This window comes from Lissotriton vulgaris, unplaced genomic scaffold (assembly GCF_964263255.1).
Source record: "Lissotriton vulgaris unplaced genomic scaffold, aLisVul1.2 SCAFFOLD_291, whole genome shotgun sequence".
Lineage (NCBI taxonomy): Eukaryota > Metazoa > Chordata > Amphibia > Caudata > Salamandridae > Lissotriton > Lissotriton vulgaris.
This window is the reverse complement of record NW_028248508.1, coordinates 1,461,547-1,489,188: the sequence shown is the minus strand read 5'-3', so window position 1 is coordinate 1,489,188 and position 27,642 is coordinate 1,461,547. Positions and strand designations below refer to the sequence as shown.

The 27,642-nt window shown below is 47.0% G+C and overlaps 1 protein-coding gene across 2 annotated transcripts in view; it reads left to right on the top strand.

Annotated features, from left to right (window-relative positions):
* AGGF1 (angiogenic factor with G-patch and FHA domains 1) overlaps window positions 1–27,642 on the top strand; it is a 478,374-nt gene that overhangs the window by 151,928 nt on the left and 298,804 nt on the right. For both annotated transcript variants that reach the window (XM_086949991.1, XM_086949990.1), the window contains exons 4-6: window positions 16,526–16,660; window positions 18,089–18,277; window positions 20,695–21,055. In XM_086949991.1, the coding sequence (XP_086806117.1) occupies window positions 16,526–16,660; window positions 18,089–18,277; window positions 20,695–21,055 (685 nt within the window). The remainder of the gene's footprint in view (window positions 1–16,525; window positions 16,661–18,088; window positions 18,278–20,694; window positions 21,056–27,642) is intronic.

The window sequence follows — 27,642 nt, the reverse complement described above, 5'->3', positions numbered from 1 at the left end:
CTCACTCACCCTCAACCCCTCACCCTCACTCACCCTCACTCACCCTCAACCCCTCACCCTCACTCACCCTCAACCCCTCACCCACCATCAACCCCTCACCCTCGACCCCTCCCCCTCAACCCCTCACCCTCACTCACCCTCACTCACCCTCACTCACCCTCACTCACCCTCAACCCCTCACCCTCACTCACCCTCAACCCCTCACCCTCAACCCCTCACCCTCACTCACCCTCACAACACATATTGTGTTACAATAGGTGTCACATTTGCGAAAGATAAAAATATTGGCATTGTAAATAACAAAGCTATTAATTCGCTATTTTCAAACAAGCACATAAATAACAAATGTCTCCTTTACAATACCAATAGCTCAAACTTTCCTAATGCGAGACCTATTGCATTGCTGTGCTTCTCTCCCCTGCTGCACTCTCCTGCTCTCTAGAGATGTGGCCTAACGACCAGAGCTGCCATCTAAGTCACGTAAATACAAAACATGTTGCATTCCAAATGCTATAGGTGTCACATTCGCGAAAGTTATAACTATTGGCATTGTAAATGACAAAGCCATCAATTTAGCAATTTTAAAAACCAACAAATAAATAAAATATGTCATTTACAAGACCAATAACTCCAACTCTTCTAATGCGAGACCTATTGCATTTCCAATGCTTGTTTTTATTGTGTTGTAGGCTAATTTGTAGCTCTTTACTACACGTACTCCCATTCGCCTCTAGCTCGCTTCCTCCCTTCCCTGGCCCGGCCCTTCCACTCTACATTTTGTGCTGGAGCTATTCACAGCCTGGCGTCGCTATACACAAACGCTCTGCGGGTTTCAAGCCCCTGCCAACCAATAAATTACTTTATATAGTGCGCGTTCTGTTACTGCACAAGCACCCACCATAAGCCTAGCCACAGTGCTAACATGATAATCTTCTATCACAACATTACCTCACTGGGTAGTGTCCTACAATTTCTAATAGGCTTTTACGCTTTTAATTTTGCCGTTAGCAAAATACTTTTACCCTACATACTTTCCACGGTTCGCACACATGCCTCCCAGCACTTGTTAATTATGACTTTACATCTCACACACCAAAAATACCTCATCACAAATGACCGTATTACCAGATACTCTTTTCACAGAGTTACCATCGACCAAATAGCATTTAGGGAAATTGCAATTACTTGTATTTAATTATTAATTAAAAGCCATTGTTATTTGTAATATCACTACATCTAAGTCACGTAAATGCAACACATATTGCATTACAAATGCTATAGGTGTCACATTTGCGAAAGTTAAAACTATTAGCATTGTAAATGACAAAGCTATTAATTTAGCTATTTTCAAAACCAACACATAAATAAAAAATGTGTCATTTACAATACCAATAGCTCAAACTTTCCTAATGCGAGACCTTTTGCATTGTAAATGCTTGTTAGCTACTAGATGCTGATTTTCAACTCGTAACAGTACACTGAGGCCTGCTAACCAGACCTCAATGCCAGTGCTCTTTCCTTTAAAACAAGATATGACAGATGGTTTACCAATTGGCATAGGACTTTAGCACCCCCTGTGAGTCCCTAGTAAATGGTGCCCTTGGTAAATGGCATGGATCCCTAAGGGAGCAACATATTTTATGCCACCCTAAAGGGCCCACACACAAATTCCACATAGACTGCATGACATGGCGCAAACCATCAGTTAAAACATGACATGACACACTACTGTGTGCCATGCCAAAGTCACTGCATTTAATATATATATAAGCCACCCCTACAGCAGCCCTTTGACCCCTAAGGCAGGGTGCATTATATTTTTTTGTGAGAACATATTTGCATGAGCAGATATGCCCCTGTGATGCCTACTTCTATTGCAAGTGAACAGGGAAGCCATCTTAAGGTATGTGCAGGGCACTGGTCAAAACGAGCTACCCAGCTACATAATTGCTCGACTGTGATCTGTGGTGTTTGGTGTGAAATTCCTTGTCTTAATTAATCTGCACTGATGCCAGTACTAGATTTATTATAACTTTCACCTAGAGGGCACCTTAGAGGTGCCCCCTAAAACCTACTAGCCTAATAGTGTGCTGAATGATCAGACTCTACCAGCCTGGCGCTGCAGGCAGGTTTATGACACCCTGCAGGTGGAGGTCCATGCTTTTTGAAGTCAGAAACAGTACCTGCTGCAGCAAGAGATGTTACCACCTCCTCCAGAAGGAAGGCTAGTAAATTAGCATGTCAAGGCCAGAGGCTTTATAGGCCTTATCCCCCTTTGATATGCGACCCAGGCTTCCTCCAGACCTGGAATATGCCACACCCTGCCATGAGGCCTCTTTGGCACCAAGACAGGTGGGAAATTAATTAGTCAGGAGGCGTGTTGCCAGGCTGGACACACCTCTAAGGTGGACTGCCTGAAGTGAATATGAAAGAAAGGATTCCACTATCTTGTGTGTGGTGGATTTAGGAATTTTGAGATAGGGTGATTGTTGGACTTGGCCCTTTTTGGAACTTTTTGCCTAAAGCTCTGACATAGTGGTAGTGATTTTAGGCCTCTGGGCACTTCAGCACTGTGGCCCAGTGTAAAGTGTGTGCGTGCTCTGAGTGTGTGTGGTGAGATAGGCCTGCCCTCCCATAGGAATGTATGGGGGATATGTTTGTCCATGGTAATTCCTGGTATGAGAGGAGTGCAGGGGCGAGTATAGTATGTATGAACTCGTGAGGGTAAATGCAGCGCAATGGTGTGCGCAGATTTATGGTCACTGGTGGGGAAATACCACTTTTAGAAGTTGGCATTTCTGTGTACTGTGTGTCTGCCTGCCGGATGTGAATTACATGTCTGGCTTGTGATTGACAAGAGCTGAGAGGTGTGGGTGGCTCCAGGAGCCAGGGGGAGTCAGCCCAGTGGTGAATAGAGAGATATGCATGTAGATGGGAGGGAGGAGTTGCACCTGGGACCTGAATAGGGCTGTGCCTTCCCTCCACAATGCTGTCTCCGCCCCCTGTGGTGTGTCTAATTACTGAGCCCCCACCTGGCAAAGGAGAGAGGAGCTGAGCAAAACAAAGTGCTCCAAAGCTCCCCTAAACCAGGCCTAACTGGTATTCCCAAGCCCTGTGCTGCGACACAAAGGAAAAGGGCATATAAATATAGGGGCTGTGACTCCATGAAAAGGTTGCTGTTCAGTTCATTTCTTGGTTGCTGTTCCTGCTGGGGCGTGCACCTGCTGGGGCCCGGGCGGGCTGTCATGAGGGCTTGCCTCCCTGGTGCCCTGCATTGCCCCCTGATGCCTAAATGACTTTTTGGGAGCTCTTTTGCTTTTTCCTCCTTATCCCCAAGGACCTTCAGGACTGTTTCTGACTTCTTCGAGCGCTTTGCCCTGGCTTTCACAGAAGGAGAGGGAGAGCCTGGGGGCTGCACAGCACCAAGCGGCAGCCCCCTTTAAGAGGGAATCCTCATCATAGGGATTCCCCAGTTATGCTCACAGCGGCAAGTGCCTACCCCGCATTTTTCTTTGTTATGCGAGTGCCCATCCTGGTTTGATGCCATGTTTACTTTTAATTAGCGGCGGGTGCCCACCCCGCATTTTTCTTTATTTTAGGGTGCCCACCCCGCTTATTTTCTTATATATATTGAAGACGCCAGTGCCCCCGCTTTATATTGAAAAATTAGAGGGAGCCCACCCCTCATTGCCGCTCCAAGAAGAGGAAGCGGCCGCCGGCTGCCGCAGCGTGACCCGGAAGTCAGGCGAGTTGCCGCACTCTGGGCGTAGCGCCAACCGGAAAGATGAAGTGCCGGTGTAGCCTCGCGGGCTCCATAGCGAAGTCCCAGGCCGTAGTACGGAGAGATGTGACAGCTGTTTGGCAGGGCTCCCATGACGCTCAGGGAAGCCCCGCACAGACCCCACAGAACACCGGCGAAGCAGGGAGGATCCCCGGCGCCAGTCCCGAAGTGCAGCAAGGAGCGCAGGGTCCTACTTCTGAAGCTGGTGAGTGGAGGTTTGAGATGAGGACGGTGTGGGGGCCTGAGCAGTCCCGCAGTTGCGGGCCGCTCTACGTGGGGGCACCTTTGTCTAAAATGCAGCAGTGGGACCCTGAGGGCACGGACGTGCCCGCCTCCCCCCTCCCCCCTCCTTCACTTTGTTCTTTCAGCTGCCCCGCTTGCAGTGGGCAGCTGCACTGAGGGGGCAAATTCTTTTGGGGGCATATTTGTTTTAGAGCCCATGTGCTCCAACGAGGGGCATAATCATCATTACAGGGCCCAGAGAAGCCCGTTCTTGCCCGTACATTCCCCCATTTTGGGCCATTTTCCCTCAGCTGTCCCACCTGACAGTGGGCAGCTGCAACGTGCCCCATTCATTTTAGGAGGTCCTGTGGGGACCCAGAGGGGCTCAGTCGGCACAGTGGTGCCAGTACCCATCCTTATTTCCCCAGCTGCGCTGCATAGCGGGCAAAGTGTGTGTCCAGGCCCCATTTGATGATCCCAGCTGTGCGGCAATTAGTGCCAGCTGCATGGTTGAGGCCTCAGTGCTTTGGGGCCATGTCTTTTTGCAGTTAGGAGTGAGATGCACTCCTTTGCCCCATCCCTTCACAGCTGCGCAGCACTTAGTGCCAGCTGCAAAGTTTAGATCTGCGCAGTATGCGCACCCGCGACTTCCGCTGCATTGGCAGCGCGCCCTGACATTCTGGATACAGGGCATTTGAGCCCCTTTGAGATGGCCAGTTCGCCAGGGGGACTGTGAGGCGGATAGGGTGCTAGGCTCTAATGTGAGTAACACCTCTACTATGGTCTTTGTAGGAGACTATGTGCTAAATGTGATTTGTGTGGTGCTAGGAAATGTGATTCATGTAGTAGGATTTACGCACCCTGTGTTTTTATACCTCTAAATGTGTTTTCTATGATTATGAGGTTGGTTTGCATATTATGGTTTATGCTAGTGAGCTTATGTTCCACTGTGAGATTCATGCCCCTAATGTGAGCTATGCTTAGGAGGTTAGGGTCTAATGCATTTAGACTTATGAGAGGAATGCATAATGTGTTTATGCTGGTGAGGTTGCTGCAGAATGTAATTCGCGCCTAATGTGATACTGTGCATAATGTAGTTTGTTACAGGCTGATGCTAAGTACAGTGATTACCAGTGGTTACTGGTTGTACGTTTATGATATGTTTTACTTTTACTACGTTCACTCTGTGATGGTTCTGACAGTGGTCCACTGGGCCCTCTCAGGTGTATATAATCCCTTGTAGATATAACCCAGTGCCAGGTGGCACCCTGTATAATATGTGTTTACTATTCTAATGTGTTATGAGAATACAAAGGCTGTTTTTGATATAACCTTGTGTGGAGTTCCTTTTGTAGTGTGCCTGGGATGTTGTTGCTGTGGTGTGCGCAAATGCTTTACGCATGGCCTTCGGGATAAGCCTGTCTGCTCATGCTAAGCTACCAAGGGGGTGAGCAGGGGTTATCTTTGGTGTGTAACTCCCTTGCCCTGACTAGAGTGGTGGTATCTGCCTGGCTTTGGCACACACCTTAGTCAACCAGAGATCCCATTTCTAACATTGGTGGCAGTGGTGGGATAGGACTTGCATTTGCGAAGTACCACAGCGACAACTGGCTGCATTACACAACTCTGCATTTTAGATAGTCACATGGAACGGGATTATTGTGTCAAAGTTTGTTTTAAATGTCATTTCTTTGGAAATGTGTTTCTTGTGCACTATGAGTGGAGTGTCCTGCAAGGACATAAACCAGAGAGTCTGGAGGAGTGTCTGCCCTTGACCCATTGCGCTAGTTCTTGGGTTGGCCTACATCGGTATCGAGTAACTAGCTCGGGAGGCTGGATCATCCCCACAGTGCAGTGTGAGTTGTCTGGATTCACCAGTAAGGGTGGGATCCAGTGGTGGCAGCAGAAGTGTGTCCAGTGCATAAAGTCCCAGTCCCATTCCCAGAGAATAGTACCTGGTGCCCAGTAAGATGGGTGAAGGTTGAGATTCAGGGGCAGTGGATACTGTCTCACTGGTCTCGGGGGGCGTGTGTGGATGAGTGGTGTGTTGCACTTGACGATTGAGTGTGAGTTCTCTGAAATAAAGAACTTGCATGGGGTAGTGACCCTAGAGGAATGGTGCAGGTGTCTTCCAGCCCAGGGTGGTGGAAGATGTTCAGAGTTAGGTGCCATTATAATGAGGAGGTTGCAAGGCCTCACATCATGTCCTGCAAGGAAGGTGTGAGACTGGCCCGTTTCCGTGCCTCAACCTCAATCTGCAGTACTGGATGGTTCTTAGATGGAACACCAGGAAAGTAACCTAGTCTGCCCTGTTTGACTGTTCTGTGTGGGGGATCTCCCCTTGTTAGAAGATGTGAAGGGGCATTGAGGAGTAATTCCAAAAGGAGTGGCTGAGGTGTCTTCGTCCAGAGTGGTGGAAGAGGTTCAGAGTCGCCCAGCTGGGTCCTGGTGTAGTGGGAGGCATGTAGGGGCTCATGTCCTGTCTCAGAGGAGAAGGAGTGAGTGGGACTGCGTGTCTCCAGGTGCCCGAAACCCCGTCTCAGGGACTAGGTGGTTTCTTCAGGGAACATCAGGTTGGAAGTCTAGGCTGTACTGATAGGCCATTTGAGGAGGATCCCCTAGTGTCTGTGGAACGTAGAGCGTCTGTAAGCAGAGCTCCAGCAGTACTGGTGTCTGGCAGTACCGCTCCAGTTGGGAGGGTGAAGAGGTCCAGAGTGAGGGGTGAGAGGGGGAAAGAGTCCCCAGTGGGAACCAGTGGGTCAGGGGCCAGCCAGAAGGGCTGAGTCTCCAATGATTGGCCATGGTGACGCCACTTCTGTCCTGGGGGATCAGCACGCACTGTCAGTTGGACAGGAGGTTGTGAGATCTGCGCCAGGCAGACTGTCGCACGACACATTAGTTATGTGTCACCCTCGTGAAGTCCTGGTTTGCCTGGCATCTGACCAAAGGGTAGCGTCCCTGGGTTGGGGAGCCAGGTTCAGGTGTTTGCCTGACTTGGACGGCAGGGCGGCTGTAATCAGTGTCCTGGCCGGTTTCCCTTCTAGGGGTACCCCTTTGAACACAGGTGGGGCCCATCTTAACGGAAAGGGACCCTGTGTTTCCCAGAATGGGTGGTGCAGGCCTAGCCGGGATCTTTAGGGTACTTGGCTGAGTGTGGTAGTACTACCCTGAGAGCAGGTGGGGCCTATCTGAAGTGAAGGGACCCTCTTCTACAGTGAGAGGGTGCAGAACTCTGGAAGGGGGTGCAGAGGGAGGGAGTCCTCGCCTCTGACCCCGGTGGATCCGGTGAATGTGGATCCCAGGTGGTAGACCAGTTGATGGAGAGAGGCCCTGACCTGTTCGGAGAGTTATTTTCTGGAGAGTGCTTCTCCTGGGAGAGTGCACAACCCCAGAAGTAGAGGTAGGGTAACCGTGACCTCTGGTCAGCCTGAGGGTGCGGACCCTAAGATGGAGCAGTGGTAGTTTGGAACTACACTGAGAAGGAGAGTGGAGAATGGCTATTGTTCGCCAGGGGTTACTGCCCCCCATTCTGTGAATTGGCAAGGACCAGTGGTATCTGGATGGCCTAGTGCCTGGTCCTGGCCATGGACAATTAGGGTGTACCAGTGGGGTAGCCTAGTTGGGCCTGAGAGTTCTTTTTCAGAGGGAACCATGTGGGTTCAGAGTGGCGTAGAACCGGAAGGTGTCCCTGCATTGCGGGCCCGCGTCCGTGTTCTATATCGCCCCAAGCAGGGAAGCCCATCACCGTGGTGATTGGTCTGCCCTGCGTTTTTGCTGGAAGGGGGTTGTGTTGGATTTGGCCCTTTTGGCAACTTTTTCGCCTTCAGCTCAGACATAGTGGTAGTGATTTTAGGTCTCTGGGCACTTTAGCACTTTGGCCCCATGTAAAGTGCGTGCGCGCTCTGAGTGCATGTGGTGAGATTGGCCTGCCCTCCCATAGGAATGCATGGGGAATATGTGTATTAATGGTGATTCCTGGTATGAGAGGAGTGCAGGGGCGAGTATAGTATGTATGAACTTGTGAGGATAAATGCTGCGCAATGGTGTGCGCAGATTTATGGTGACTAGTGGGGAAATACCACTTTTAGAAGTTGCCATTTCTGTGTACCCAATGGACTGTTTCTGTCTTCTGCGCCCTGCAAGCGCTTTGCCCTGGCTTTCACCGAAGGAGAGGGAGAGCCTGGGGGCTGCACAGCGCCAAGCGGCAGCCCCCTTTAAGAGGGAATCCCCATCGTAGGGATGCCCCCGTTATGCCCACAGCGGCAGGTGCCTACCCTGCATTTTTCTTTATTTCGTGTGTGCCCACCCCACTTTGATGCAGTGTTTACATTGAATTAGCGGTGGGTGCCCACCCCGCATTTTTATTTATTTTACTGGTCCCCACCCCGCTTATTTTCTTATATATATTCAAGACACGGGTGCCCACCCCGCTTTATATTTTAAAATTCGAGGAAGCCCACCCCTCACTGCTACAAAAAAAGGGAGCCGCCACCGGCCACCTCAGCGAGACCCGGAAGTCAGGCGAGCTGCCTGACTCTGGGCGTAGCAGCGACCGGAAAGAGGAAGTGCCGGTGGAGCCTCGCGGGCTCCATAGCGAAGTCCTGGGCCGAAATGCGGAGAGATGCAGCAGCTGTTTGGCTGGGCTCCCGTGAAGCTCAGGGAATCCCCGCACAGACCCCACAGAACACCAGCGAAGCAGGGAGGATCCCCGGTGCCAGTCCCGAAGTGCAGCAAGGAGCTCAGGGTCCTACTTCTGAAGCTGGTGAGTGAAGGCTTGAGATGAGGACAGTGTGTGGACCTGAGCGGTCCCGCCGTTGCGGGCCGCTCCTACGTAAGGGCACCTTTGTCTAAAATGCCGCAGTAGGGACCCGAGGGCACGGATGTGCCCGGGGGCCCCCCTTCACTTTGTTCTTTCAGCTGCCCTGCGTGCAGAGGGCAGCTGAACCGAGGCGGCAAGTTCTTTTGGGGGCATATTTGTTTTAGAGTCCGTGTGCATCAACGAGGGGCATAATCATTATTAAAGGGCCCAGAGAGCCCCGTGCTTGCCCGTACATTCATCCAATTTTGGGCCCTTTTCCCTTAGCTGCCCCACCTGACAGTGGGCAGCTGCAACGTGCCCCATTTGTTTTAGGAGGTCCCTTCGGGACCCCGAGGGGCTCAGGCGGCACAGTGGTGCCAGTACCCATCCTTATTTCCCCAGCTGCGCCGCACCACCGCGGGCAGCTGCAACGTTGCGCACATTTGCATGAGAGGGCACAGTGAGTGTCCAGGCTCCATTTGGTGATCCCAGCTGCGCAGCAATTAGTGCCAGCTGCATCGTTTCAGTGCTTTGGGGGCATGTATTTTTGTAGTTCGGAGTGAAATGCTCTTCTTTGCCCCATCCCTTCACAGCTGTGCAGCACTTAGTCCCAGCTGCAATATTTAGGTCTGCTCACAGTGCGCACCCTTGACTTCTGCTGCATTTGCAGTGCGCCTGACATTCTGGACACAGGGCATTTGAGCCCCTTTGAGTTGGCCAGGAGGATTGTGAGGTAGATAGGACGCTAGGCCCTAATGTGAGTAATGCCTCTCCTATGGTCTTTTTAGGAGACTATGTGCTAAATGTGATTTATGTGGTGCTAGGAAATGTGATTCATGTAGTATGATTTACGCACCCTGTGTATTTATACCTCTAAATGTGTTTTCTATGATTGAGGTTGGTTTGCATATTATGGTTTATACTAGTGAGATTATGTTCCACTGTGAGATTTATGCCCCTAATGTGAGTTATGCTTAGGGGGTTAGGGTCTAACACTTTTAGACTTATGAGAGGACCAGTGGTTACTGGTTGTACGTTTATGATATGTTTTACTTTCACTACGTTCACTCTGTGATAGTTCTGACAGTGGTTCAGTGGGCCCTGTCAGGTGTATATAATCCCTTGTAGATATGACCATGTGCCAGGTGGCACCCTTTATAATATGTGTTTACTATTATAATGTGTTACGAGAATACAAAGGCTATTTTTGATATAACCTTGTGTAGAGTTCCTTTTGTCGTGTGCCTGGGATGTTGTTGATGTGTGCGTGCGGAAATGCTTTACACATCGCCTCCGAGATGAGCCTGACTGCTCGTGCCAAGCTACCAAGGGGGTGAGCAGGCGTTATCTTTGGCGTGTAACTCCCTTGCCCTGACTAGAGTGGTGGTCTCTGTCTGGCTTTGGCGCATGCCTTAGCCAACCAGAGATCCCATTTCTAACAGTGAGGCTCACTCGCCACAAGAAGTGATCATCTAGGGGGTGTAGTGACCCCAGTGGTAAGTAGCCCTTTGGCTACTATGCTTCACTCCCCTTAACGCCATGAAATTGAGTTTTTAGGTGGCCCGCTGACATCAGGAAGTCAGATTTATTTGCTTGAAGAAGAAAGAAGGCCAAAGAAGAGCCAATGGTACGAGAACTGAGCACTTCACTTCCACTTGGTGCAAAACCCTGCTTTGGTGTTGGCCCTCGACTCATAGGTTAACATTAGCGCTTCAAAGCTACAAATACAAGTGTATTTGTATCTAATTAAAAAGTGATAGCTCGAAAAATATTTACTCGATTACGATGATGTTGGTGTCCAATTTCATATACAAATTTGTGTTATTTTTCATTAAGTGGTGTCAGATTTCTTTAGTGACAGGGTGTCTCACTTACTTACTCTGTGTGTGCAATGCATGCTTAGCACTGTCCTCTGATAAGCCTAACTCTACCACAAAAGGGATAATTTGGTATTAGTATTATAGGCCCTGTAAACCAATAAGGGTCACCTGAACTCTCTGCACAGTGTACCTCATGTTTGTGCATTATAAAGAGAGACCGCTTTTTACAAGCACTAGTAGCAAAACAAACATCCAACAGAATTCGACCATTGAGTTGTAGAACCATTGCTGTAACTTTCATAAATCTTTATTTTACCACATATATAATGTTCTACAAATTGTTGTAGTTTACCACATACATCTTCATTTATAATCCTCTAAAGTTATTTAATTCAGGAGGTGTGATTATGCTCAATCTGTGCGTGGGATAATCCTCACCTTCTTGTCTTTAATAGAATTTAACTTTCTATTACCTTATCTAGGTAAGGTTTCATTTTATGTCCGAACAGGAGGCAAGGATTTTGCTTGTTTAAAACCTACTTACCACCAGAGACGCCACATCTATGACTGGTTTGAAATAAAACCTCTTAAAGGTTGGGTCCGCTGACCAATCTGCTGCATTCAAAATATAACCCAGGCTGGCCCGTAAGGTAAACACTTTGGACGGCATAGCTCCTCTGGCAGAGTGTGTGCCAAACATTCTGGTATCTATCGCAGCCTCTGTATGATCCAACAATAATGGTCAGGGAGGAAACTTGTTTGTGGGTTTTCTTAATCTCTATTACGAGCTGTCTCTCATCTGCTGGGCTAGACTCAGATGCCTTTAAGCATCTTACAATACTTATCTTCAGGGAATCGTGAAAAGCTGGGTATGACACAATTTTGAAATTACCTTTTGTTCTTTTGAAACAAGAGAAACCAAATCAGGTGTAAACACCGTACCTGTTATATATGAGTTCTGACATCCAAAACTCATCTGCTTAATATAAGGCACAACAACACAGACAACTTACAAGATAGACCTTTCCTGGAAAGACTATTATTAGACTTCCAGAACAGGAAGAGGTTGAGAACAGTATGCACGCCCTTGAGGGAAGATACCATGTTTCCTGGGGTAGCAGTAGACAGATGCCTTTTAGAAGTATGTGCATCATAGGATGCTCTCCCACAGGCTGGACCTCAACTGGGGAATGGCCAACCGTAATGGCCAATCTAAAGGTATTTACCGACCTGTATGCTAACATCCGCCCCCACTGGATCCAAGTTTCTCTGCAGGCGCTATACCCAGCCACCTTGACCAACTTTCTATTACCTTATCTAGGTAAGGTTTCATTTTATGTCCGAACAGGAGGCAAGGATTTTGCTTGTTTAAAACCTACTTACCACCAGAGACGCCACATCTATGACTGGTTTGAAATAAAACCTCTTAAAGGTTGGGTCCGCTGACCAATCTGCTGCATTCAAAATATAACCCAGGCTGGCCCGTAAGGTAAACGCTTTGGACGGCATAGCTCCTCTGGCAGAGTGTGTGCCAAACATTCTGGTATCTATCGCAGCCTCTGTATGATCCAACAATAATGGTCAGGGAGGAAACTTGTTTGTGGGTTTTCTTAATCTCAGGCTGGACCTCAACTGGGGAATGGCCAACCGTAATGGCCAATCTAAAGGTATTTACCGACCTGTATGCTAACATCTGCCCCCACTGGATCCAAGTTTCTCTGCAGGCGCTATACCCAGCCACCTTGACCAACTTTCTATTACCTTATCTAGGATGCTGTCCCACAGGCTGGACCTCAACTGGGGAATGGCCAACCGTAATGGCCAATCTAAAGGTATTTACCGACCTGTATGCTAACATCCGCCCCCACTGGATCCAAGTTTCTCTGCAGGCGCTATACCCAGCCACCTTGACCATGTTGACTTAAAGAGTATAATGGTAACGTCAGCCCAAGCTACAATAGGAGTGATTGAGCTCGGAGCAAAAGCCTCAGGACTTTGTTTTTCCCTGTAATCCTACACACCATAAGAGACAAGGTGCCATCCATTACCAGAGGATGAGTGTATCCCAATAGATCCAAGAGCCGATCTGGGAGAAGGAGTAGATGGATTGGAGAATCCCATCAGAACTGGATACCAAACTTGAGATCTTCATACTGGGGTCAGCACCACTATTTTCTGTTTGTTGTCTCCTCACCTGCACTGATATCCGCATTATCATTGAGAATGGTGAAAACACCTATCCTTGCTCCAGTCCTGAAGGAAGTTGTCTGTCATGGCTGCTTTCAGGTCTGGTTACCAGCTGAAATACATAGGTAGTTGGTGATCCAATCTTGAGGCAAACAGGTCATCTGTGAAGGTGGCGCATCTTGTTGAGATCTGGTTGTAGACGCCCACCTTCAGTTTCCAGATGCTCTTGTCTTGCATGCACTGTGAGTGTCAATCCGCCACCTTGCTGGAGGCCTCTGGGAAGTATTCTGCTGTCACCAAAATGTGGTTGTCCAGACAAAAATCCCAGATATTCTTGGCCATATACACAAGGGCACGTGACCTCTGCCCTCCCATGTGGTTTATAAAAGGCACTGCTACAATGTTGTCCAATTTCGAGAGGGACTTGGCATTATACTTTATCTTTGGTCCATCATCAAATTACATAGCACCCCCGAGGAATTGCAGGCAGTTGATGTGCAGCTGTTGTTCGTGAGCAGACACCAATCCAGCCTCCTGTAGAGAAATTGCCACAGCAGGTATCCAAGCCGACATGACTGGCAACAAGATCAGGACCACATGTCTCCTGCCACAGCAGGTACCCCAACCTATGCGGCGAGCATCCTATACGATAATAAGATGTGAAGTGGAGCTGAATATTGCTTTCCCGTTCCATGCTTTCAAGCGGGAGAGCCACCAGCCTATTTCCTCCTTGGCCACCCCTGATACACGGACTTCCTGCAATAACATGAGTCCGTTGTATCGGTGATGAGCCTTGAGGTGTTGCAGGGCCCTGTAGTGGAGTGGGCCTATGAATATTGTCTGTATGGATGAGAACAGGAGGCCAACCAGATGGGCAGTTTTCTGTAACGATATCCTCAGTCATACCATAGTCTTGCATAGTACTTGTCTGATTTTCGCGATTGTACTGGAGGGGAGGCTGAGCGTCTGTCAAGGAATCTCTGACAAACCCAAGAATTGTAATCTGCTGTGATGGAATGAGAATTGATTCTTTCCTGTTTATGATGAAACTGAGATGCTGCAGAAGAGACATCAATCCTGAATATGCTTCGTCAGGGTTGTTTAGCATTGAGCCATCAGAAGAATATTGTTGAGATAGATTATGAGACCGTAGGTATTCCATCACTGGTTTGAATACCAGGATGCTGAATGGGAGGAAGGTGAATTTAAAAACGTGGGCCTTCCTATAAAACTGCAGAAACCTGTGATGATAGGAATAATGAGATAAGCATCTTTGAGATCTAAACGAACCATCCAGGTGGCCAACCTCTGTAAATTCCTTAGGAGATGTATGCCCTCTATCTTGAAGTGATGAAATACTAGCCACTAGTTTAACTCCCAGAGATTGATCACCCGACATTAACTTTTTTTCACCCAGAAGTTGCTCCAGAATCCTTTTGATTGAAAGAGGTAAAGGTTATTGCTCTATTCTCTAGTAAAGCTTTGTCGATAAGGCGCTGTATCAGTCCGAAAATACTAGAGGACGAGGCTTTGAAGACTGCATTGGGGAACCCATAGAATTATTTCTGGAAGCCTTGCACCGTATGGAGTACTTACGCGACCGAGGTCAACACGCCTCGGTCACAGGAAAAGACAGCAAACCGTCCGCTCCCTTTTGACTGGGAAGAATAAAGCACACTTGCATGTAGTTTAATTTTTGGTGTCTCCACCATAGAAATGCCCTCTGGATGCCCTGAGTCTCATGTAGTGTCTGAAGGGGGGAAACCTGCTGAAGCTTGGAGGGTCCTGCAATCAGCCTTGCTACTGCCCTTGACCCATGAGTGGGGACTGTTGACAGAAACGGCTAGCTGTGCACCCCTTGCCACTCCCGTCCCCAGGAAAAAACTTTGGAGTGAATATCTTCTTGCTAGAGGCCTGAGTCTTGTCTAGGGAGGTAAATGTAGCCATGAACGCCCCAAATTCCTTGATAAAGGGGACTCCAAATAAGCCCACCGCCCTCACATGGACCACATTACCGGCTATCCGAAGAGGCCTGATCCCCAAACTTGGGATTGGCTTTAATCAGTAAAGACCAGTGCCTCTCCACAGAGCAATTGGCGTTATCTAGGGAGATCACCACTCAATGCGCCCAGCCTAACAAAATGTTGGGTGATATGATCGCTTCCTCAGCTATATCAAGTGTCTTTGTAAGGTTGCCAGTGATGTCCGGGAGTTTATCCTGGCATTAGCGCCGTGAACGGTGAATGCCCTTCTTGGGGCCCTGAATGTATTTGGCCAGGAATGTAGACCTTTTGACATTTGTCATGTTTGTGAGGGCCACTTTGCCGTCCAGAGACTAATGGAGTGGGGATGGGGGTGTATTCTGCCCCCGGGCAGTTGCTGATCCCTTCATCAGAGGATTTGTGGAACCTACCCACCACATAGGCAGCCACTTTCTCTCCGGGGGTCATTCAGAGGACCTAGAATGGAGTATGTCCTCCTGGCTTAGTTTATCTGAGACTTTTGCTTGTTCCCCATTCCGTTTGGCAGGGTGTCGGAGACGAATCCTCTGACGTGGCCTGTCTCACCACCACTCATCTTATGAGTAGCGAGTAGAGTTGTCTCCTTTGAGGGAGGGATTCAGGGGTGGGAGTGTGGAAGGCTTCCAAGCCTATCCTCCCTGCATCTGGACCCATAGGAGGATTGGTATTGGCTGTGAGGTCCTGAGCGTTAGCTTGGATGGCCAGGAAGTTTCTTTCAGTTTGTCGAAAGAGCCAAATCAACATCCTCCTCATGCTTCCTCTGCCCTTTGGCCTTGAGGGGTGCATCGGTTGGTGGAGTATGTGAGGGTCATGGGAGTACCATCAAAAAAGTGGTTTGCAGCAGTTCTGCTCTAGCTGCAGGAGTGTCTTCTCTGGGGTGTGGTAGGGGGACAGGACTACTGAACAAAGGGAGATATGAGAAGACCTCTCTGTAGAGTCCTGCATAATGAGGGAGAAATTTTAATTCTACCGGTAGCAGCTGGGAACCTTATTGAAGCCCCTTGGTCCTCAGCCCATGGACACCCGTCCCCTATAGTTTCCGATAGAGGTATGCTTCCAGGTGGTTTTCAAACCACAGGAAATTATATTATACAGACCCCTGTGTACATTTGTTTTCTTTGTTTTGTTTAGTGTGATATGGACCTCTGTCTGGAGCGTCTTGACCTTGGGGTGGCGGGAGGATGATATAAAGAGCTCTGCAGTTGGCGCACTGTTCCAAGATCAGGAATCCCAGCAGAGACCGCTGCCCGGGATACACGCTGCTCTTCAAGAATCCTGATGGGAGGAGGAGCATGGTTGTGCCTTTAGAGGAACGCTCCGCGCAGTAGCCCGCTTATTCAAATTTGTTTACAGCCACGTAATGAGAGCATCAGGCGGTCCTGTGGCCCACTACAAAGAAAAATAGGTTAAGGAAGAAATCAGAACATTTCTCCAATACGACACCATTAAATGAAAGAAAAGGCCCTGTCCTGACTTAGAATTATTTTACAGTATCATTTTATTTGTGTTAACAATGTTGCTCCCTGTTAACATCATTGGGAGTAAAAGGCTGAATAGAGAACTCAAATCATCTTTATCTGGTTTATAAGCTAGTTCTCAAAATCAATGAGATCACTAAATTAACTATTCAGATTCACTGTCAATGGTAAACAACTTATGTTTGTACTTACTTGAGTTTTCTGTGTTCCTGTTGCAGAAAGCAGAGGCTCCATCATCACTGGCTGAAAGTTTGCGGGCGACTGCAGAAGCTGCTGTATCACAGACCGGGTTTATCTATGATGAAAACACTGGATGGTACTATGACCATAGCACAGGCTTCTACTATGATTCTGTACGTATGCTCTAAGTATTATGTGCACTTTTGGGGATTGTGGTAATAGGGAGGAATGCTTCATTTAATCCTTTAATAAATCTAAATCATTGCTTGGCCTATTGTTAAAACTATTATTCAGTGCGTTCGCTACCAAGTTAGTTGCAGCATTTCCTAGAAGAACGTGAGATCTTGGCTGATTTCCAGGCAGAATTTATGTACTAAATATCGATTTAGACTAGTCAGGTGTGTGTTCAAATCATGCTCTTTAGATTTTGCTCTAGGGTGGGGCTATACTTCTTGTACTCCTGAACCTTTCAAAGGCCTCTAATGCACACGAGCTCTAGAGGTTGTTTGGTTTACAGAGTTGGCCAGAAATTGGAATAGGTCTACATCGAGAAATCATTCAACTAAAGAAAGGTTGGTAGTTTATTAATATGGCTGTAACATCTATTAGGAGATTTAGCTTTCCTTTTTTATATAGGAAGTGTTATGCTCTCATTTTAAGCAATTTCCTATTTCACACTGCTATGGGAAATGAGGCACTCCCTTCTGCCCCTTTCCAAGAGCCCTCAAGGCACTACACCTTCCCAGACGTGGTACTTCCCTGCTCATGCCCCCCAAGCACTTCTCCCACTGCCCTCTCCCTCTTAGACACTTCGGTCGGCCTACCTACTCCTGATCAAATTGATTGATGAAAAGCAACTTGGATATTTGCATCAGCGATGCAGCCCGGAATGCAGAGCACTAGCAGACATTAGGATGGATTTCCAATTCTGTCTCTGTTTGTCTATGTGTGTGCTGGGTGTGGCTGCGTGTTGGATCCTAATTCTTGGCAACTTGTAGTAATCCATGGGATGATTCTCATTTCCCACCCCTGGAAAATGCTGTCCCAAAAATAATTTACAATAGCTCCCTTGTGGAGTATTAGTAAACATTTTTGGTTCAGCTCCAGCCTAATACCACAATGAGGGGTAGCGTTTCACGATGTAGGAGTTGTTGGATACTCTATACATAGGTTTTCTCGAGATCCGTTATAGTCTTACCATTTAAGGCATAAAGTATTAAAGGAGTGAGTTTCATTCTTTATGTTTTTAAGGGAAGAACCAATTGCTCTACCTCCAAATACTGTTGCAAATTTCATAATTGATTTAGTCGTAACAGTGGATTTGAGTTTTCCGGTTGAAAGATGGTTATGCCCGGATAGAGTGGTATCAATCAAGACTCCGAGGAAATCATATTGATTAACTGTTTCGATTATAGCATTGCCTAATACCCAGCATATCTTCTTACTTTTCTTATAATTTTGAGCATAGTCAGAAAGGAGTTTTGTTTTCACATTTTAGTAATTTATAAAATCCTGCAATCTTCTGAGTGTTTGGTCGCATTTTATTAATTTACATTTTACCAAACTGCTAAATGTCTTATGTTTGTGTGTCCATTTGATAGGAAAATCAGCTTTATTATGATCCAAACTCTGGATCCTATTATTACTTTGATGCCGATAGTGAACAGTACCTGTTTCACTCACGTGTTGACCTGACATCTAGCCAGATGATGACACCTCAGATGAACCAAGAGAAAAAGAGGACAAAAAAACAGCCCGAGCTGTGTGGTACAGCTCCACTTGTTGGCAAGGTAATCATTTCCAAGCATATTCCACTTTTGATATTTTTATTTTTTGGTTACATTGTTTAAAAGTAGATTTAGATTTAAAGTGAACAAACAAACACATGTTTTGCTGCTGTTGAAATACTTACTTAGACTGTATTTGTGGATTTGTGCACATTTGTGAAGGCCTCATCTGCAAAAGAATATGGGTTAGAGTCAGAAAAATGTAAATGATAGCAGCAGTAATAACCACTACCAGGATGTCTTACAGTTTAAATTTTGCATTTTTCACGGAGCGATGCAGTTGCAGGATGCAAAGTGGTGGGGATGATATAACATACCAGAAAACACTGGACACATAGAAGTTGTAAGTATGACTACTGGAGTGATCCCCAGGTATGGTCCACAAAGTGTAGAGTAAGAATATACCTACTAGACAAAGAGAAGATGATAGATTGGTTGTATGCTGGGAGAAACTTTTCTACATGGTGAATATCTTCAATCAAACAATCAATCAGGGGTTTCTATAGCGCGCGGAGTGGAGGTTCCTCTTGGGTAAGTGGAAGGCTAATCTCTTGTTGAGGTTTGGAACCGATGATGTTGAGGGATTTGTAGGCGTGGGTGAGGAGTTTGACCTCTTCTCGACGGGGTTCCAGTGGAGGGCTCGTAGGTGTTGGGGCATGTGCACGTGACGTGGTGTCCCGAGGACAAGTCTGGCTGCAGCGTTCTCGATGGTTTGGAGTTTGTGTAGAAGATTTCTGTTGATTCCGACGTAAAGGGCGTTGTCGTAGTCCAGTCTGCTGGTTATGAGTGTGTGGATGACGATCCTTCTGCAGTCGGGGGGATCCATTTGAAGGTCTTACAGAGGATGCGAAGGCAGTTGAAACTAGTGGAAGCGATAACGATGATTTGGTGGTTCATGGAGAGGAATGAGTCAAAGACAATGCCAAGCTTCCCGGCGTGGTCTGTCGGGGTGGGCGGGTTCCCGAGGGTGGAGGACCACCGGGTGTTGTCCCAGGCGTATCTGCAGGGTCTGAGGATGAGGACCTCGGTCTTCAGACAGCTGTTTTTCATCCATGCTGCGACATTCTTCATTCCTTCCTGGAAGCAGAGTCTGGTGTCTTCAGGACTCTTAGTGAGTGAGAGGATGAGCTGGGTGTCGTCGGCGTAGGATGCTATGCTGAGTGCATGCTGTCTGACGATGACGGCGAAGGGGGCCATGTAGATGTTGAAGAGTGTGGGGCTGAGTGATGACCCTTGGGGTACTCCGCAGTTGATTTCCATGGTTTCGGGAAGGGAGGGAGGGAATCTTCAGTGTTTCATGTGAACTGCAAACTGCAGAACGTAGTAATACAGCATTTTAAGGATTGTGTAATGTGAACAACAACAGAGCCTACAAGTATTGTTCTGACCTCACTTAATTGCCTTAAAAATCTCTAGCTAAAATTATATAGCACACCATGTTTAACAAATAAATTAGCTCTGTTTTAACTCAGTTCATTTGACTTTTGTTTAAAGTTCCTCCTAATTAAAATGTATTTTTTGGTACAGCTAATAATTAACTTGTCAAATTACTACAACAAGGAAGCCAAGGTATACAGGACTATGTAAAGGCTTGGGTTTTAAGTGTATCTAACAATACTAGCCAAATCCATTAGCTAGGAATGTTAGTGGACAGATTAGGTTATCTCTCAATGAGCATTACTACTGTGAATTTACATTTAACATATATATCAAGTATAGGTAGGGTTCCTCAAAAATTGACAGGCAAAACTGATCGAAAAGATGCAGTTCTCCCTGGCACTACATAATTTGTATTTAAAAAAGAGACCAAGGAGGGTAACATTGTAATCACTAATGTTCTTCTTTATTTTATAAGCAATTCTTAGGGTTTACCAAAAGAGAAAGTTTTGAGCCTCCTTCAGTGTTTTTTTCATTCTTCTCTAGATGCAGGTTAAGACACTGTTAAGCTAATCCTCCCATATGGCCTTGAGCATGGCTGCTATATATAGACTTGAGCACAGTTTCAGTAGACAATTGGACCCCTTAATTGATAGATGCAGAATATATATTAATTTTGTTTTCAGGAAACCAAAATTCCGTAACCAGAACTTGGAGAGTTCATTTTATGTTTTGTCTTAATTTGACAGCCCCTATAGAGTATAAATGTTCCTTTCCTTTCAAGAAGAAGTTGTATTATCTCACAGTTTAGTAAGAAAGCTAAAAAATGTATTGGGAAGAAATAATAATCGAAAGTGTATCCCACTATGGAAGTTCTATCAATCATTAGGTAAACATTTGAGAACTTATACGTTCAATGTCATGTAGTTTAGACTGCAAGTGTTTTGCCCCCTCTAGATCTACTCACTGATCCTTTAGTATTTGATCATGAAGTTCTATAATTTTTCTGTCAATCTAATTCCCATCAATTATTTTTCCTCAAGGATATCAAAGTTGAAGATCAGGCTTCAGTAACCAATCTGCCATACCATTACACATCTGAACAGCAGATGGGTTCAGTGAAGAAAGAAGATAATTCCACGCAGAAAAAGAGGGTCAAGAGGGGCCCTTCTGTTGTAGATGGGTCTCCCAAAACCGAAAAGCCCGTTTTGAGACAGAGACACAGCTCAGACCAGAACACACAGTCTACTGCAGCTTGTGTGTCTGTGGATGATAGTGATGAAGAGGAAGGCAACAGTGATACAGAAGAAGGCGAAATTACTAACTCTGAAGTCGAAGAAGATTTATGTGAAGATGACAGATTAAATGAAAATTGTACAGATTCAGACAACTCTGAAATTGAAGGTAAATGTAATATTTGACATTTTTCTGAAAGGTAAGGCTTATAGTGCAAGATTCACAAAGCTGCTCCAGATGTATTGTCTGTGCAAAAGGTTTTGAGATTTGTAAATTAGCTTAATTTTAGTTGCGTATTGTGCCTTTTGGTATCTTGGGGGACAGATTTTTGTATGTGGGCAGGGGATGGAAAAAACTATTTTTCCTATGACCAAACGTTTGCTCTCAGTAATCATTTTTGTATATGTGAGTTTATAAGAACAACAGCTAGTGATCATTTGCATAGTTTGCACAGCAGGAAAAACTACCTCTTTCTTGAATATTGAAAAACAAGACAAGAGCATTATCTGAATTAGGGAAACTTGTAGTTACAAAAAATGTATGGTGAAACATACAGTCAGTTAGATTCAAGAATCATGGTTCAAAAACCATGTCTTTTTTCCCCCAAGTGCTTTCTCTTGCAGCTCTATTCTTTTGCACTATTGGGCCGGTGCGGTGTAACCTGTTTGTAATCTGCATAGATGTTGATGTGCATATCTAGGCAATTTTTGGTAATGATGTTGCATGTTCACCTATGCTGTTGGTGCGAACCATAGGTCATTATGCTCCTCCCTGCAATATTTCAGTTCATTATGTCAGCTTGTGGAAGAATCCCCTTTTGGATAACAGGAGTTCATAATTGGAGCAATGCATAGTTCTTTTCATCGAAGTCAGTTTATTGCTCATAGTTCGCAAGCCACTTGTCCTACAGGCTTTGAAACTTCTATGTGATGGTGCTAAAATATGTTACACAGGTCTCAAAGTAGACAGTTAAACTTGATATTCTTGATAACAGGTCAAGTTGCAGAAAGTCCTTGACATACCCATGACAGCAGCGCAATATTTGTTTTAGAGTGCCATCAAGTGTCCTATTTCTGATGCACTTGTACAGAACCTCAGTCTGACTGCAGCAATTCTCTAAATGTTTTTAACTACTGTGGGAAGAGACTGTTTTGTTAGTCTCTGCTGAATTTTTGGTAACTGGTGATTTTTAGGTCTCGCCTATGCAGCGCGCATGCGCTGCATTGGGAAAAGACATTTAGCCATCACTACACTTTTGCAGGCAAAAACGTGTACACGTTGCATTGCTTCCAATGGCAACGCATGCACGTTTGGCGATTCCCTTGTGGGAGCGAGCAGCGGAGCCATATGTTAGCAATTACTGCGCCTTGCTGCTCGCTCCAGCAAAGGAAACCCACGCAGGCCCCCTCCTCTCTCCACTCCCCCTGCTGCAGCGCTCGCTGCACACTTGTTTACTTTAAGCGCGAGGCTCGCGCACGCTTGTACTTCTAAAAGGTGGGTAGGTGTAGACCTGCATAACACTATAGATCGGAGTCTAAATCTTTGACCTACCTAGTTCCTAAGCACTATGTGGAGGCTGGGCGCTAGAATCCACCAGCACGTCTTTACTTATATTCTGGGGCGCCCCTGGCAGGCTGATTTCTTTTTTTTCTGCATTTCCTCTTTGCATATTACCCAGGGATGTATTGTGGTAGAGTTCAACAAACAGCAGATTCTAAGCATAAACCATAGCCTGGGCTAAACCCGCTGTTCTCTGTGAGTGGCGGAGGTTCATAGTGCCTCGTGCTTTCACAAGCTATGCTGTGATGCTGCAAAAGAGAGCGTTTTACGCTGTGAGGCAGTATTATCTGAGCAAGTGAACCGAGTGTGCAGGTTTCTTTTGATATTTAGGAGATATATTTTCCGTTTTAGGGGTCCAATTTTATTTCTGGTCTCTACAATAAACGTTTAAACTGCACGATCGCATCTGCGTTCACAGGGAAATGTTTAAGGTTGTTTTTGAGCGGAGTGTAGCAGAAAGGCCTGCGGAGTCCTGCAGGCTAGTCCCGGTTTTATTAGTGGGTGTTTTTATATAGTGCTGGGGTAACCTTCAAATTGCTTTAAGGCGCTGCAAAGGCTGTCCGAAGACTGGGGTAGGTATAACTATATTGAGTAATTTTCTCAAGTCAAGGATCTTGCCTTCTGCAAGCCCCGTTGAAGGATGTTGGCCCCACAGGCTTAGGCCCGTCCCACCTGGTTCACTGTAGGAAAAGTTTAACGTTTTTATCTCAGAAGCGTTTTTTTTAAATAACTTGAACTAGTTTTGTCAGTTTCCTAATATTAACCTAGTTTTTGCAATTGTTTCCCTTCGTCTGGAGCTCGTGCTTGGTTTTAATTTTGGAAAATGCACACGAGTTACCAGCTTTGAGCGATGGCTTATTGCACCGCACTGTCCAAACAGCTCTGTGCTCCTTCTGCGCATGAGAACGGGTTTCCCCCAAACCTTCGTTGCCTTACTAGCCTTCATGGGCATTGGATACATGTGGTTTCTTATGGAGTGACTGCCATAAATGTCAAGGTTAACAACACAACAAAGAAGCTGTCTGAAAGAGGAACTTGTACCAGTTCGCGAGAAACAGAGAAATGGAGCTTATTGACCAGAGCATGGCAGAGCAAAACATCTGCCCCCTGGCAGCAGAAGAATTTCTCATGGACACTTTGATGCAAACCCGAGGCAGGATGTGTCAGATTGAAAGAAGGTTACGTGGGTCAGAATCAGTCCCTTGGATGTGTGCACCTTTTCTTGAAACTAAAAAGTTTCTTAACTTGATTTGATAAATTGAACAAATCATTCACACACTTGATTGATGATTTATGACTCCATGAATTTATTCATTCATTTTTCAGTCTTCAATGGAATTTCATTCATTCATAGTTGCAATTCGATAGCATCAAAACGCAGTATTTTGACAAACCCAATGCATTTCGGGTCACTTGACAACCCTTCATCAGGGGTCTAAGAATAAATACAGGAAAACCCAATGAGCATATATACATTATAAATTCATCATATAAACAAATGGCTCATAGCGCTAATGCGAAACATCTGCGCTCTTATGTATTATGTCCAATAGTCTGAAGCCAAGTGTTGGAACCTGGGATGTCAGGTCACCTAGGGTAGCCTGGCCTAGGGTAAGACACAAATACTAGAGGCACATGTGTGAAGGTTGCAGACCACCCAGCAGTAAATCAACGCAATAACACACAAAAAGGACACTACACCAATGTTGGAAAAATACGAGCTTGTTTATAAAAATAATATTTGCTTTCTTGACTTTTAAAATCACAGCTCAGTATTGTACATTTAATCCTGTAAATACTCTTAGTCTTTCAAAGTTGCTAAATCATCACCTTAAGCAGTTTTCCTTTCAGAGTTAACAGCTCAATACAGTTTAGTCATGAAATTAATACAAACCCTTCAGAAATGCTAACTTATATCATCAATCAACATCAATAGTACATTTAATTGGACTCCGGAATTGATTAGATTTGACTTCAATGAGGTGCCCTAAACTTTTCTCCCACAGCACCTCTAACCCCCCCCTAACAGGTAAACAGTCACTGAGAGGTTTTAAATACACAAGAGTTTTACACAGGCACCAGCAGCCTCTATACGGAACTAATATCTTTATTTAAACAGCAGGCATCTTCAGCACTATTTTCACAGGTTGTGTCCTCAAGCTACTCCCCACATAATATACACAGCTGAGGAAAATGACCAGTGTTTAAGTTACTTCTTTGCCAGCTCTAGTACCACTTTCCCCCTTCTCAGTCAGAACTCTCAAGGGCCCCTCTCCTCTGCTCCTCGAGGAGAGGAGGTAAATTCCTAGGGGCTCAGTCTTCCCTCCTTCCCCACGCTCTCCTTACTGTACGTGAAGACGATGCTTCCCAAGTCTCCACGTGTCGCTGTTGACCTGAGGCTCCACAGAAGTCCCAGCTGCCGAATCCGCTACTTCCCGCCCAGCCAGCTGCTCACTCGGTGCTGGCGCGGGGAGGAGCGGTGATACCAATTCCCCCTTAATCAGAGGACGTTACCGCTGCCGGTTCTTTAGTTTCAGGCCACACAATCGCGGGCAAGCTCCGCCGAGGCTGTTCTGCGCAGGGAAGCGCCGCTTCCGCTTCAATCTTTCAGCCGGCTCCGCCTCACAGAGCCCGGCGGCTCAACGGGGCATGCGCGAGGGAGCAGTGTCTCCACCCTGGAGATCGCGCACTCGCGTCGGCGCCTCCCCTCTCTCTCCTCACACTCCGGGACCGGGGGAAAACACCACAGGGCTGATCCTACAATAAGCGGTTGCCTCGCTACCTCACTCCGCTTCCTCACAATACCAGCGACCACAGCGCAGACCTTGCTCTGCTCACCAGGCGCTGGCTCGGGGGTGGACCTGCTCGGTTTCACTCCGCTTCCGCCCCTCCTAAGGTTGGCTCCTCTCCACAGCCAGATTCAGCCCCAGCAAGTAAGTGAAGAAACTCTGAGGGATTCTGTTGCTAGGGTAAAGTCACGGTAACCAGGGGCAGGATTCAATTGTCCACTGCACGAGGGGGCCACAAAGATTAACCCTTCTTCTACTAAGCACTGCTCAATAAAAGTCTCTCTACTAGGCAGAGGACTGCGCTCCGCAGCACTGCCGTCTCCTTCTCCTTTTTACACCCCTGTATCTCTAGACTAGGGGTTGGTCAGGCGCCCAGGGTCTCCAGCCATCCAAAACAGCAGGGTCAGGACAAATAACCCAAGGGAGGAAGGGTGGTGAATCAGTAAGACAACCCTCTGACTATCCTACCCCCACCTTTGGCTACAGCCTGTCCTCCAGCTGACTCTCTCTGGTTAGACAAAATGGCTGACCAGCATTCCGCCTTTTATAGGCTGACCCTCAGAGGTCCAGAAGGGGCCAGAAGGTTCTGGAATGCCCTATTCAACTCTATGGGACAGGTTCTGGGTTTGTCAGTTGGGACAGTTGGTAGCCACCATTTTGTGACTCCAACTATATTCCTGTCAGGAAAGGCCTCTAGGCCTGAGGTGAAAAACTATGAGGGTGAAAAAGCACCTATCCCCTTGACCAACACCTTGAAAAAGCTAGTGGACACAAAAATTAATAAAGGTATGAGGGGCAAAAAGGGGACAAAATAAATAATAAATTGGAGGCACTACGCAAAAAGCCAGACCGGTCTAACACGCGTCCCCCCGAGCTGAAAGTGGGGAGAACTACCCAACCCCTTGGGAGTCCTCATCACTAAGGCGGAAATACCTGGAGAGACCGTCTGCATTGGCGTGGTCCACTCCAGGCCGATGTTCCACCCGGAAGTCCATTCCCTGTAGGGAGATGGACCACCTCAACAGCTTGGGATTTTCCCCCTTCATTTGCATCAGCCAACGAAGGGGTCGGTGGTCAGTCTGAACCAGGAAGTGCGAGCCAAAAAGGTAGGGCCGCAGCTTCTTCAGAGCCCACACCACCGCAAAAGCTTCCCTCTCAATTGCACTCCACTTCTGTTCCCGGGGAAGCAGTCTCCTGGATAAGAAGACCACAGGCTGATCCAGGCCCTCTTCATTTAGTTGCGATAACACTGCCCCAATGCCATGTTCTGATGCATCTGTCTGGACAATGAACTCCTTGGAGAAGTCTGGGGCCCTCAGGACCGGTGCTGCACACATTGCCTGCTTCAGTTTCTCAAAAGCTTGCTGACAAGCGTTCGTCCAAACTACCCGTCGAGGTTGTTTCTTAGAGGTGAGCTCTGTGAGAGGCGCTACAATAGTGCCATACCCCTTCACAAAGCGACGGTAGTAGCCTGTGAGGCCCAGGAAGGCTCGGACCTCAGTCTGTGTCTTGGGGGGTTCCCAGGCCATGATTGCCTCAATCTTTGCCTGCAGGGGCTGCACTGTCCCCCTACCCACCAAGTGTCCAAAGTACACAACCGACCCCTGCCCAATCTGGCATTTGCTGGCTTTGATGGTCAATCCAGCTTGCTTCAGGGCCTGGAGAACTGCTTGCAAGTGTTGCAAATGGTCCTCCCAACTGCTACTGAAGACAGCAATGTCATCCAGGTAAGCAGCAGAGAAACTCTCCATTCCAGAGAGGACCTGGTTCACCAGCCGCTGAAATGTGGCGGGGGCATTTTTGAGCCCAAAGGGCATCACGCAAAATTGGAAGTGTCCCTCAGGCGTGGAGAAGGCTGACCTTTCCTTTGCTCCATCTGTCAAGGAGATCTGCCAGTACCCCGAAGTGAGGTCAAAGGTACTTAGGTATTGGGCAGCTCCTAGCCGGTCAATTAATTCATCCGCCCTAGGGATCGGATGGGCATCAGTCTTTGTAACCGAGTTCAGTCCCAGGTAATCCACACAGAACCTCAGTTCTGGTGTGGTGCCTGGTGGAGCGGCTTTTGGCACTAGCACCACCGGACTGGACCAAGGGCTGTTGGAAGGTTCAATAACTCCCAGCTCTAGCATCTTGGCAACCTCTCCATGGATGCTAGCCTACACCTTGTCGGACAGCCGGTAGGTCTTCGACTTCACTGGTGGGCTGTCCCCTGTGTCCACATCATGGGTACACAGGTGAGTCCTTCCCGGGACAAGGGAGAACAACGTAGAGTACTGCTCCAGTATCTGGCGGCAGTCTTCCCGCTGCTCAGGAGTTAGAGTGGGAGAGAGAATCACTCCCTCCACTGACCCATCCTTCTCTTGAGACGAGAACAAGTCTGGGAGAGGTTCGCTTTCCGCTTACTCT